We start from the raw sequence: 14,157 nt of genomic DNA, 5'->3' as shown, positions 1-14,157 counted from the left end.
AAGGAAAGTAGTTTCCTCCAATAGATTTTTCAAATCAAAATCTTCCCATAAAGTACATATTTCAGAACATTGTAAATTAATGTACAAGTACCTGGAAAATAGGCAATTAACTTTGATTGAAATAAAAAAATCGATAAATCGAAGCGAAAATATCAATACCCCATAGATCGTATAGGTATCGCTTATTTCTAGGCCAAGCACAATAAAAGATAGTTCGGATCAGATTCATCTTACTTTGATGATGTTGGATTATTCATTTTTGTTTATTATTTTTATGAGATTTTTTTTCCTTCTTGTTACATTTTGAATCACATGTAGTAGTAAAAGAATAACTGCTGTAGCTGAAAAAATCTTGTGAAGTTAATTCGTAAGCTAGTAGTAGTTACCTGTCTTATGCTTCGTTCCTCTCGTCTGTCATTATCCTAGGAATTATTCGTTTTATGTGATATTTTTTCTTCTTTTTTGTATTTTTGTATAAAAAAACTATTTAAACTTCAATTACAAAAAAACAGCTTAGCGTTTGCCTGGGCATAGTAATATTCTGATCTTACGCAACTAAATGACTTTTTTTGTAGTTAATGAATTAATAACTGCTTAAACGCGTGTGTTTGTATTTCCTTCACTAAGTTCTATTATTATTTCGGCATTTTATCAATAGTTGAAAGCTCTAACCCGGTTGCTTGCGTTCGTCTAAGCAAAGCAAACCCGAAAATTTTATCAATCCATTAACTAGACGCTGTCTCGAGGACAAAAAGAACCCATTAAATGGCAATGTAAGCAAGCAGGAAACTGGCGATTTTCCTTCTTCTTAGGCATGGTCACTTCGGAGTTCCGAGTCTTAATTCGAAACAGCACCTCGCGTTGGATGATAAACAAAAACAAAAACTGCCTGCATCATCTATTCAAGTACAATCATTCGGTCTCCGGACAAGGCTGGCGATCCTCTTTCCTTCGAGCGAATGGTGCACGTTGACTTTTCTTTCGGGCAAGGTCGCGGAAATAATGGAAAACAAAAAATCTTATTTCTTCTACTTCATGTATAAATAATTTAAATAAAATTATAAACAAAAACAACGCACTCTCGCTCGGACATTCGGCTGCATTCACCTGAACACATCAATTATTCGGTGTTTCTCGCTCTCATTGTGTTTATTTGTTTGCATCTCTGGTGCTTTCCAGGAAGCAGAGAAATTGCAATCGAAGAACTGGCGATTTTCTTTGATTGCCGTTTCTCCGCCGTCCAGAAACAGTACCATACTTGATTCAGAAGCCCCCTATTCTAAAAGTATGTTCAATCTCTTTGTGGTTACAATGTCCAATCGTGGAAATTCACTTTCATACCGATGCAATAAAGTTTTCTAAACTTTTTCTATGGAATCAATTTATACAACGTTTATTCCGATTCTAATCTAAAAATATATGTACAAATTGATGGACTCTTTCAGTTGCTTTCTGCCTCTAACAATATTCTCCGATAGGGGGCTCCGATCAATGCTTATCTCCTTCACTGGTTGTTATAACCAAAAAACAAACATCAGCTAAGCGATCAAATCATCAGTGATTAGCTTTTGCACATCTCTAATTCTTCATGTTGAAGAAAAGCAAATTCTTATGTATAATAATAAAACGAAAACAATAAGAAAATACTTTGAACTGGTTAGTATGTGACGAACGATACGACATACTGTTCCTCTACATCAGCCTTGGGCTCCAAATCGTAGGTGTTCCTAATTGCACAACACAACAGGTGCAAACAGGGAGGAGGGATTATTGGTTAGGGGTTGGGGATTGGCTTCGAGCTTCGTTCGTCGTCTTTTCTTTTTTTTTTCTTCGCAGAGCTTATCGAATCTCGTCTCGAGAGTGAGTGGGGTCTTAAAGTCTAAACGGGGCACGCTTCTCGGTGGCGGGCGTCGTTCCTCGAGAGCTTCGATCTGGTCGCGTGCTGCCGGGCGTTTGCGGCTCTACCGATGTTCGCCTGGGTGTTTGCATACCGGACGGCGTTGAAGTTCCACTCGTTTTCCTATGAGGGGTGGATAGATGGGTGTTAGAAACGTGTTTTCGGGGTTGTAGTTTTAATGTTTTTTTTTGGTTGGGAATTAATACAACACTACTAAAAGCAAAATGATTTATTAGGTACTAAAGATAAATTCAAAAGCTCGATAAATCACGTGCAAAGAGTCAGACAAAACACACTATTTTCGAATAATTACGAATGCTTTATTCAGACATAACAAAACTGTCCATATCTGCAACAGATTTATTATTCGTAGGACGGAGAATAAAGTAAATAAGCTTGAATGGGGTGCGATCATTACTTATCGCTAAGGCTGCTTTTCGAACTATTCGGATTTTTTTTCTTTCATTTTTAATTGTACACTCTAAAAAATCATCACGTCATATTCACGTGAAAAATCACGTAACTCGTCTGTCTTGAACAAACGACGATTGTTACATGACGTTAGTAATGCTCACCTGAAATTCACGTAACTTTTACTAAGAATCTTGGTGAATATGACTGTATACCCACGTAAACAATTTAAGTGAGATTGTGTTAGTGTGATTTCAGCTTCGGCATTTGCGGAAGACCTGCATTGTAAACAAGAATGAATGATACATAACCTAAACATAATGAGGCTTCGCGGAGGTAAGTGTTATTTTCCGTACCTGCATTTTTCCTCCTTGGAAAAAATCAATGGATGTTGGATAAAATTTATTAGAATCGTTGAAAAATGATGTGAAAGAAAAAGAAGCTGCTTGGAAGTCTAGAGCTACAGTTTTCCGGTCGCGTTAGTATAAAATTTGTAGTCTAGTTTCCACTACTTTTTGTTTAATTAACAGCGGCAATTTTCGAGCAAAAAACTGGTTTTAAAATTCTCAGCGATTCTCATTGAAATCATTTCTCAACAAATCTGATAAATTCCATTCAACATCCGCCGATAACTTTGTTTTTTCTTCAACAGTGTTTCTGCAATAACTCCAAAGCGCAATGACCAAATGACGGCATTTCAATGTATCAATGCATCAACAACGTGAAAAAGATTCCCTTTTATAGGAAGTCCCTGTTCATGTTTGCATTCATTCCAAAATCACTATATTTCAATACATTTCAAAACATGTAGTGGTTACCTGCTGTCTTGTAGCTTTCACTAAAATTTCACGTAACCAGTACGACCAAATCACGTCAGGTCCACCTGATCAAACACGTAACTACTTTCAAGCTTCACGTCATTAGTACTGGAAGATCCAGTCAGAGTCACCGGATAAATCACGTAACTCAAGGGAACTAAAATTTGTTCAGGTTACTTGTCATTCAGGTCATTCTTACGTGAAAAGTATGGTGGATGAGAACCACATTTGTTTTCAGGTAAATATGGCGTGAAGATTTTTCAGAGTGTATCAAGTCGCGATTCGTGAGCTTAGACTTCCATATAGGGTAACTGTACCGGTTTTGGCCATGACTCCTAATTTGACCAATATGGCGATTGGCGAATAACTCCAAAAATAAAACAATTTACCAAGCTTCTATTAGTTCCAATTGAAGACATATCCATTACGCTTCTAAGCTACTTCAAACTAATTGCTTATTTTTGAAGAAAATTTATTTTTTAGAGTTGACAAAATTAGGACAAGAAACACTGCTGATCGCAAACCAACACCCATGTGAATTTACCGTACACAGGGCTGGTAACGTTGAATGTCGTTCAAAATAGTGACTTCAGTGATCAACGATGACGAAAAAGTGACCAAATAGTGACCTTCAATTGCAGAAAAAGTGACCAAATGGTGATTTTTGAATGAAGTTTCGCACCCAGTATTGAACTACAGTTAGGGAAGAATTCGTAGGCTGCAGACTAGTGTTTAAATCTTGAAATCCTTATGTAGAATGCCATCAGGAATCAAGAAAAACAACAAAAGCATGAGGATTAGCTACTGCTACTGAACACGCCTATCTTCATCCTAAGGAGAGACAGAAGGATAGAAGCAAAAGGCCTGCGGACTGCGAGGACCTGCGACATTCTCATAAGTACCACGGTGTTGGATATTTGAGGATGGTATTCGTTGGATCAGCCAGAAGCTAGCAATGTGACCATGGTACCTCATATTAACCCCTTCCCGTTCCCGACTTTTTTCAAGGATTTCAATAGGGAGGAATCATTTTTGAGATAAATGCTAGTACAAAAGTTATTTGTCATAGCTTGAATTAGTGGAAAACGAAAAAAAAATTCTTGTAATTGTTTGTATAATACAAACGATAGTTTAACTATTTGTTCTCAAAAATTATTATATTTGCAGTCTAATTTAACCATAAAGATGTGCCAAATATTGCTTTTTGTTGTTGAAACAACCTTAGAAGGTGCAAAATTTGATGGTGCTCTACAGACATTGGCGCAACTAAGGAAAAAATTCTAGGGGGGGGGGGTCTATTTTTTTTTAATTTTACTATTTTACAGTCGAAACACAGTGAAGCTACTATTTTCGCTTTGCTGAGCTACCGTCCTGCGGGGCTTCTTTTGACAAATCGGGGGCTACTTTGGACATTTTGAAACAAGAATTACAACGTTAACTACTCTCAAATGAATTATTGGCAGTGGCTGATTTTCTACTCGCCGCTATCACATCCCGGCGCTATAGTATATGCGCAAAATAGCCAGCATGAGTTAACCGCCAGAAATTTGTACGGCGAAAGACATCTAACGCGGGTTTTCTCAAGACTAGGAACTATTCATGAAAAACTATTTGGTACCGGTTATGAAGGATGGTGTCCGCTACTACGCCTACCAAATATTTTTTCGATTAAGGTGCTTAATTTCGAGTAATCGAACCGTAGATGCCTTTCGCCATACTGATTTCAGAAAGTTAACTCCTTCTGTGCCGCTGTAAGTACGCTCAAAGCAGGCGATTCATTGCCATTATCATTCGGGTGTTTTGTTGATAGTTGGTTGGCAACTTTTTGTTTCAAATTTGGTATTTTTTTTCTTCAGCTTTTTTAGAAAATCAAAAATCCAAAGTCCCGGAGTCAAAAGAAACCCCGCACGACGGTACCAGATAGCTCTTTCAACACATCTATATACGACTCGAATATTGTACCACCTATAAAAAAAATCTACTCCGGTACTGTTTAGTCGCAATGAAAAATACGCGCCAGATAGTCGCCTAAGAAAAACATACCTCCAGAAAAAAAGCTACTTTGATATTTTTGAAAATTTAGCCGCCTCGTGGTGGATTCTGGCGGTGAATGCTTGGATAGCGCGTGCTATCTCTACTGCGGATATTTTTTACACATCTATGAGAGCCATGGAAAATGATCACGAAAGTTGTCATTTTGTTCCAAGGTACAACATTACAATAGTTGTTCAACGACGCTCAGTCCTCTTGACATGAAAAATCTAGAAATGTCGTAGGATTCCCTAAAATAACAGAGCAAAAAAGTCTTTTGCGTTTCAGGAACCCCTCCGAAAGAATTCTATGTTCTCTCACGTTTAATGGTAAGTTATTTCTCCTTGAAATCTGAGTGCTTGCTGAATTTTTCTCGGATATCAAGAAGCCCAGCGTGTTTGCTGGCAATTCAATCATAGTAAATAATATCAAAACCCCTCGAACACTTCCCCAGACAAATTTGCAGAAAAAAATGCTTTCAATATCTATAGACATACTTTGGAAAAACTTGAAAATCTTGAAGGATTGATCACTTGCTGAGAAAATCAATTGAAAACTTAGGATTTGTTAGGATTTTTTCGGTAACCTAAACATTCTGAAACCCTTGAATAATTTTTCCAAAATTCAAAATTGTCTCAATATTAACACCATTCAAGCTTTTTAGCATTTTACTTGAATTTTCGTCTTCCATTAAAATCTCAGAAATTGTGTTTGTTATTCTAGTTTGTTACTGATACACCTTACTCCTTACTCCATTCATACTGTATGAGACCTTTTCTAACAATAATTGCATGAGAGCTTACATTTTTTGTTTAAGAATTTAACAATTTTGCATATGCCCAGTTCTTATACAGAATTTGGTAGGTTCTTATACAGAATTGTAAGCAAATCTGACAATCGCCGGTTGGGTGTATTATTTATTCAATCAGCATTGCATTGAATCAGCATGCATTGATACATATAAGAATTGTTCGAAATTAGAAAACTAGATCAAATAGTTCCAAAGAGAAATCATATAGGAGAACTATTCCGTTTTCCATCCCACTGAACATTCATCTCATCGCGAAACAAAAGAATACGACACCAAATTCGTCGCTTCTCATTGCCAACATGCGTGCTCACTGCTGAAAAATCACTAGAATAAGAAACAAATCAATTTCCTTTTTATTGGTTTGGTTTTCGTGGGATAAATATCGGAGCTATGAGATGAAGTCCAGGAGCAGTAACCCTAAGTACTTATGCAAAGTAGCAAACAAATTCTAGGGGGCTAATATAATCCTAGGTGGGGTTAAAGACCCCCCTAGTCTCCTGTAGTTACGCCAATGTCTACAGACACCATGGGCGGGAGAGGGTTAAATTAAGTAACACACCACGTATCTACTCGGCGTCACGGAAACCGGTAGTGAGTTACAAGTTGTGTCACAAAATTATGTTGATAATTGCATCAACATTTGTTACTAAAGAATGATAGGGGAACGGTTCGCCACTTCATCTCATAGCTCCTATTTCCATCCGATCAAAAACAATGAAATGGAAAGGAATTTGGTTTATTCATTATTTTTGTGATTTTTTTCAGCGGTGAGCACGCATGTTGACAAAAAGAAGCGACGAATTTGGTGCCGTATTTCTTTGTTTAGCGATGAGATGGATATATGTACAGTGAGATGGAGATCGGAACACTTCCCCTATAAACTGAACTTTGTCTCGCCAAAAAATGATCATTTTTCTGATACAATTTGTTGCGTACATAATTTATCTAGAAAAAAATTGTTTCTGTAGAACGATTTTATTTTTTTTACAGTTTGGTAATAACATGTTTCCTATTAATTAAGTACACAAACAAAATCGAACTTTCCATTATCGATTGATAGTGCCAACTTCATGTTATAAACCCAACATATTTTTACACAGTTGGTATTCTTTAATTTCCCGGTTTTTATGATTTTTCACAGCTTTTTAAATAGGGGAACAGACGGCTTTGGCAGGTTTTGTTCCATTATTGGCACTTTGGCAGGGGGGTTTTTGTCGACCGAATTTTATGAAATTTGGCCACAATATTCTTTGATATGCAAAGAATGTTTGGACCAAATTTGAGCCTAATCGATCATAAAAAAAACCCCTGTCAATGATAGAACAAAACCTGCCAAAGCCGTCATTACCCCTACTATCTGAATATTCTTTATTTTTTGTGATTTTTTTCATAGGGGTAAACTCATAGTTTCATTAACGCTAAAGGTCTTCATCAACTAAAACCCACCCGTGTGAAAAAGAACTGGGTGTATACACAAATAATACAAATTTGAAATTCCCATGCAAATTGTACGAAAAACCATTTCATCGAAAAGATTGAGCATTGATCTTCAAAGTATTCCAATTTCATAATAACGTTTTTCCTCGTAAATAGAATAAGGAAACGAATGTTAATTAGCAAAAGTTGGGCTGTCTTTTTTTGAGTGATGCGCGGTCGTACAAATGCCAACTTTGATTTATAGGGGGAATGACGGCTTTGGCAAGTTTTGTTCTATTATTGTGAGGGAATTTTCTATAACTAATTATGCTCAAATTTGGTCTAAGCATTCTTTGCATATCAGAGAATATTGTGGTCAAATTTCATAAAATTTGGTCAACAAAAACTCCCCTGACAATAATAGAACAAAACCTGCCAAAGCCGTCATTTCCCCTATATAAAAAAATGAAAGATTATCTATTTTATTCCTAGTTGGTGAACTATTTGAACTCACAAAGCATCCTAGCACAAAGCTAACAAATCTTTTTTTTACAAGTCTTTGGTAGGACAAGTTGTTTAAAAAATGTAAAGTAGGTAATTAAAATAATGAAGAAATTTAAAAAATACGATTCGACTTTTTATTAGACTATGGTTTAATAACAAATTTAAATGAAGTTTTTGAGATTTTGAACTCGACGCGGCATTTTGAGGAAAATTTTGAAAATTCAATAAAACCACGGTCTCTTATTAAAAATCCAAAAATTGCAATAAACTTTTATTTTTAAATGGCAGAATTTAGTATTAAAGTTAATCAACAACATATGGACGAAATTAAAAAAAAAACTAGAACAATCCACCTAGCGTTGGTAGTGTCTTGCACATTATTAAAAAATGAGAAAAAAAATTAGATAGGTCAAAATATTACGTTAGAAGGAAAGATTTCACTTGTTCGATAAATTCACTTCCATTTGCGTTCAATGGTTTGTAGCCAATCCTATAGAATAATTAACAATTTTTGAAAACCCTCACACATTTTAAAAATTTTGATTGCGCCGCTAAATAGAACATGCTAATACATGCTCCTTTCATACTCGAGATCCAAGGGATTACGGATTAGGTCTTCAGGCGTAACAAGCACCGGAGTGGCGGATAAGACTCACGGCAACCCCAACATGTAAGAAAGCCTAAATTTTCCAATCCACCTGTTAGTAGTATCATTAAGAGAATTGCGACCATGAAAATCGAGTTTATATATACTTTAAAGCGACGATAATATAGCGGACTTGTCATTCATATGAATACCGCTTCTGCTTCATACGCAGGAGGTCGTGAGTTTAATCCTAGGACCATTCCATTCTCCTACTTTGCTATTGTACCTTTCCCATTTAATTAATTTAATTTATTTTTAATTTATTTATTTATCCATCAACAGGCTTAAAATAGCCCCAATGATGTTGGTAATAATATAAAACAAAAACAGAGATACAAATCAGGTCGGCAAATAGAAGTAAAAAAAATAAAAATAGAACAAAAAATAACAATCAATAATCTACATTCATCATCTAATACTGTTACGGACACCTGTTAGAAAAGAATGACGAAAACTTATGACGAAGCATATCACGTGTCAAGTCAAGTAATCGCTGAAACTGGAAAAAGAATTCCATGCCGTTTCCATTTCTAGTGGCTACCAGAATTGGAAATGAACAAAAGCTCGTTTCCTCCATTCAATTAAAATAAGATCAGTTGCTTTACTTTCACATTGTCCAACTCGTTCAAGACGAAGCTCTGCCCTCGTATAAACCCAATAAAAAAAAACAAAAAAAAAAATCGGATGAACTGGTGGCAACTGCAGAAGTATATTAGGCTTGCAGTGGGCGAGTGCTTACATCTTCATTTCCTTCCACTTCCCTTTATTTGATTTTGCAATTATTTTCATGTTATAAATATCTTCAACTGAGAGTCGGATTGCTTCGATGAAATCAAAAGACAGTATGCAATTTTTCGCCGATTTCTTGGAAAGATTAAACCTACGAACCTACGGAAAAACGAACTGACAACACTAACACCGATCGATGAACCGCTGAAGAGGGTATCGGTCCCCTATGATCGACACATCACCCACCAGCTACGCCATCGACTGAGGAAATTTGGCATCGATTTAGTATTCTCCAGCAGAAGCAATCAACTGAAGACACTGTTGGGCTCCACAAAGGATAGAGTAGAAATGTTAAATAAGAGTAAAATCAGCAGGGATTCAAATCGTTCGGGGCTGTCAGTTTGAATATGAATCTGAAACATACATTTTCCCAGCAGCATTGTTTTGGTGTATGAATGCGTCATTTTATCTACGGATCAATCCACTTTGCAATTACGGCGCCTTTCTTGGCGCCAACATGATGATTTCATTTAATTGAAAATTTGATAAACATGAATAGAACACTGTTGGGGAAACCAGCGAGTTTGTTCTATTTGGCTCCAGATTCAAACTAGAATAGTGATCGAAAATTTGGAATGAAACTGAATCACTCCTGATTTCACTCTAATAAGGCCGGGGTTTATCAAATTAATTGTTCACAGTGTGATAAAGTATATGTAGGTCAAACAAAAAGATCGTTAGATGTAAGGTTCAAAGAACATATTGCAGAAGTAAGTAAGGCTAAGAGGGAAACTGATAAGGGATTAAATTATGAGTTTAGGTCTAAGGTAGCTGAACATGTATGTCAGGAAAATCATTCAATTACGACATCAAACATTAAAATTTTAAGAAATGTCTCTTCTCCGTGGAAACTTGATGTTGCTGAGAGCTTGGAAATCTACCGACAGGTACAAACGCGGTTGTTGAATAAAGATCAAGGAAATGGTAGCTCCTGGCTCTTCAAGTTTATACCTAAGCATTAAGCGCATCAAGCGAGTAGAAATAAGCACCGTAGTAAGATAAGTACCTAGATAAATTATTATACCTACGCATAGTATAAATAGTGTAAGCTGCGATCATTTTCTTCAAGTCGAGTCAAGTACGAGACACTGAAGACGGCCTTACTGTTGAGGTCGAAATACGTATCTGTCAAGATACAATTAAGTGGTGGAATTCAATGGGATTGTATAAACTCGTCTTATGACAGGTGAAAACATTCCACTAAAAAGCTCAAAATAATTTTCTTATCAAAAAAAAGTGGGCAACTGCAGTTTTTTAAAAAAAATTCTATATATATTAAACTTATAAAGTCTCCTGTATTGTAGAGCAGAAACTTGGTGAAACATTGAAATTTTTAAATTTTACTTTTTAGAACGCAATTCAGAAACGCAGCCCTCTAACCAATTTTCTAGCTACGCCTCTACACACATACATACAGACATCACTCCAATTCGTCGAGCTGAGTGGTATATAACACTATGAATCTCTTTCATAGGCTTTCCGTATACTTAGAATACTAAAATGGAAAGTATTTTTTCAGTTTTCTCAAGATTCTCATAACAAGGTCTCGCTATTTAGACCCTTCATAGAAAGCAATCCGATTGAAGTCGCGCCCCTTATCAATATGAAATCAATCCTTTCTTGAGAAAACATAACAGTAATACCACAGAGAACAGACATGGAGGCTCGTACAAAATTTCTTGCAAAACATGTGAACAAACACACCGAACCTCAACGCCATCGACGTCGACATTGCAACTCACAATCTCATTTTGACAACACGATGGCGCTGGCATGCTCTTGCATGCATAACGACACTAGCGCACAGTGGCATTTTTTGATGACGCTAGCGCTGATTATGCACGAGATAACGGCGACATTCCAAAGTAATTTCAAAATGATCAGTAAAAAGTTATCACAACATGGCGAGTGGAGCTTCAACGTCTGTTCTCTGTGGTAATACTGTTATTTGGCCACGCATCATACAAAGTTTGAGTTCGTAATGCGCTAGCTCGAAAAATTGATCAGGCTCTGATGTTTTAATATGAAATATTGCCTGTCATAAGACGAGTTTAAACAATCCCATTGAATTCCACCACTTAATTGTATCCTGACAGATACGTATTTCGACCTCAACAGTAAGGCCGTCTTCAGTGTCTTGTACTTGACTCGACTCAAGTCGAGCGTACAAGACACTGAAGACGGCCTTACTACCGTTGAGGTCGAAATACGTATCTGTCAGGGTACAATTAAGTGGTGGAATTCAATGGGATTGTTTAAACTCGTCTTATGACAGGTGAAAACATTCCACTAAAAAGCTCAAAATAACTTTCTTATCATGAAATATTGTTCATATATTAAAATATTGCATGTTGAAGATGGTGAAATATTATTCTATATTCTATATGGGGCTACGAAATGGTGAGTTGACATTTGGGAAGAAGCGACCGGGGCGACAAACATAGCCCTGCCCGAATAAAAAAGTCCAATAGAATTACAATATAAATTATTGTAGCAATACGATAAATTTGATTGCAACTACAATAAACTCTATTGTTGCTCACAATAAGGGAATCAATCTTTTTGGAATGCGCAAGCGATACAAGCGACAAAAGAGAACCAACGACAAAGCTTTGTTTTTGTCGGAGATAATAATGACAAAGATCCGAAAAATTTTGTCAGCAACAAAAAAGAAGACAATCTTGTTGCTAACTTTTCATCCCGTTATTTTGCCTTATTTCTAAAGCAAATTTCGGTTTTATGCTATCCTAGTTTCTGCTTTTATTGAAATATTCGGGAGTCGAACAATGATGCAAGGTAAATGATTCTCGTCATATTAATGCTGTCCAATGAGCAGCTCGAAGTTGTTCCCATCCCTCTCATGTTCATTTGTTGACAAAAAAGAGCGAGCAGGACGGGAACAACTTCGAGCTGCTCATTGGACAGCACTATTGTGTTCGGTTTCTGATAAAGGTTTGTCGTTAGGTGCGTTTGCCAGTAACAAACCCTGTTGATGACAAAGAGTATATTGTTAGGCGTTGCTCGAATATTGATTCCCTGCTCACAATAGAATAACAATTAAGAATATTGCTTTCCACCATAAATCCTATTGTAAATGGCAGTTTTATAATAGAAAATCTGGGTTGTTAGTTGTCGTAACGATAAAAAAATCGTTTTTTTCTCGAATAATGTTGTTTTTGCCTTTCTCGTACAACTAAGTTGTACCGAAAGGCTATCATTTCACTCCGAATACGAACTTTTTATAGAAGCCTCTGAGACCCATAGTGTTATATACCAATCGACTCAGCTCGACGAGCTGAGCACATGTCTGTCTGTCCGTGTGTATGTATGTGTATGTGTGCACAAAAGCTATAAAAACATTAGACAACTTTTCGTATAGTAATCCTCAACCGATTTTCTCGCAACAGGTTTCATTCGACAGGGGACAAAGCCTTGTTGATCACTATTGAATTTTATAACGATCGGTCATTGCGTTTAAAAGTTATGAAGAAAATGGTACACCGGGCCATATAAACCCCATATAAGGTTGGTGTCTTAGCTAAATGCGAGAAAGGCACCGCCAACGCTAGGTGGATTAATCTGGGTTTTTTTGTTTAAATTTAAAAAAAATACTTAAAGGGGTAAAAAAATATGGGTTCTTTGAGAAAGTTGACCTTAAATAATATAAAGAATCGATTGAACGAATAAATAATTTTGACGGGAAAGGTCAATTCTCACGCATCCACGGGTCTGCCGATAACAATAGATCGCCAGATAAGGGTTGCGTACTTAGCAGATAGTGTATCCTGAACACTGTTCTCCTTCTGACATCAGTTAAAGTGAGGGGATGCGACATGGGGGCTGCCTAGGACGTGTTGGGGTCTGTTGAACTTCTAAAAAAAATAGCTGCATGTATCCGCAAAAGCAGGCCCTTTCAAAGTGACTGTGTGCTGCTCGAAGCGCACTAGCGTAGTCCTGGAGAGGGGGACTTATCAAACCTGTATGAACGTCTGTTCCCCATTTTAGGGGCGTTAGCGTTGTTACGGTATACTTCGTATATTGGACACTAGTGATACTCATGTTTCTTATGGAATCGTTATCCAGATTGCTATCGGAAATCAAGGTGGGGAATTACCCTTGATTCCAATCTAAGATAAAAATGGCATAAGCATGCGGATTACTACTCCCGGCCACGCCCATCTTTACCGTAACTAGGGATAGGAAAGGAAATGTTGATGTAGAACTTACTTAACGAGAGGCCCCCGACTTGGCGACGCCCTCATAAGTTCTACGGAGTTGGTGGTTGGGTAGGGTAAGGTAGGTCATGGATGTTTGCCTTAAGCTGGCAATTCGACCCACAGACTATGTTGTTTACCTGTTTTTGTTAAAACTCTTGCCAGCCGGCTGTCGAAAGAGTATGCTAATATCGATTTTATTTACAGTTTATTCTTTAAGTAATTCACAGGCGATTTCTTAACCTCAATCTGTCAACAACTATCCTTTGAAATTTACCAAATTTGTACTTTCTGCTCAGTGAGTAAAACGATTCTTCTAGGGACCGACCGATGATTCTACTAACCGCACAAAGTAGAACATAATTTTCGATGACCGGCCGATCGTTCTGCTTATTAAAAAAATAACCACTGGGCGCGAATTGAATCTTCACTTACTAATTATTGTCGGCGTAGCACCAAATTAAAATTTGGAAGTATGGACTTCCGAACCGAACTTTCTTTCAAAGTTTTATCTGTCAAACTAAACTAAGCGTTATTTAGCGCTTCTTTGGGTGAATACAGTGCACTATTTCCAAAGACGGGTATTTTACTTGTATCTTGAGAAAAATCTATCTTCGGTA

At 36.9% G+C, this 14,157-nt stretch overlaps 1 protein-coding gene across 1 annotated transcript in view; it reads right to left on the bottom strand.

Moving 5' to 3' along the window:
• Nucleotides 1-244: 244 nt before the first annotated feature.
• LOC134222404 (mucin-2-like) overlaps nucleotides 245-14,157 on the bottom strand; it is a 32,414-nt gene continuing 18,501 nt past the window's right edge. Inside the window, exon 8 of the mRNA XM_062701555.1 lies at nucleotides 245-2,020. Coding sequence (XP_062557539.1) covers nucleotides 1,873-2,020 — 148 coding nt within the window. The 3' untranslated portion in view covers nucleotides 245-1,872. The remainder of the gene's footprint in view (nucleotides 2,021-14,157) is intronic.

The sequence above is a fragment of the Armigeres subalbatus genome, chromosome 3, assembly GCF_024139115.2.
Source record: "Armigeres subalbatus isolate Guangzhou_Male chromosome 3, GZ_Asu_2, whole genome shotgun sequence".
Classification (NCBI taxonomy): Eukaryota; Metazoa; Arthropoda; class Insecta; order Diptera; family Culicidae; genus Armigeres; species Armigeres subalbatus.
This window is presented reverse-complemented; position numbering and strand designations above follow the sequence as displayed.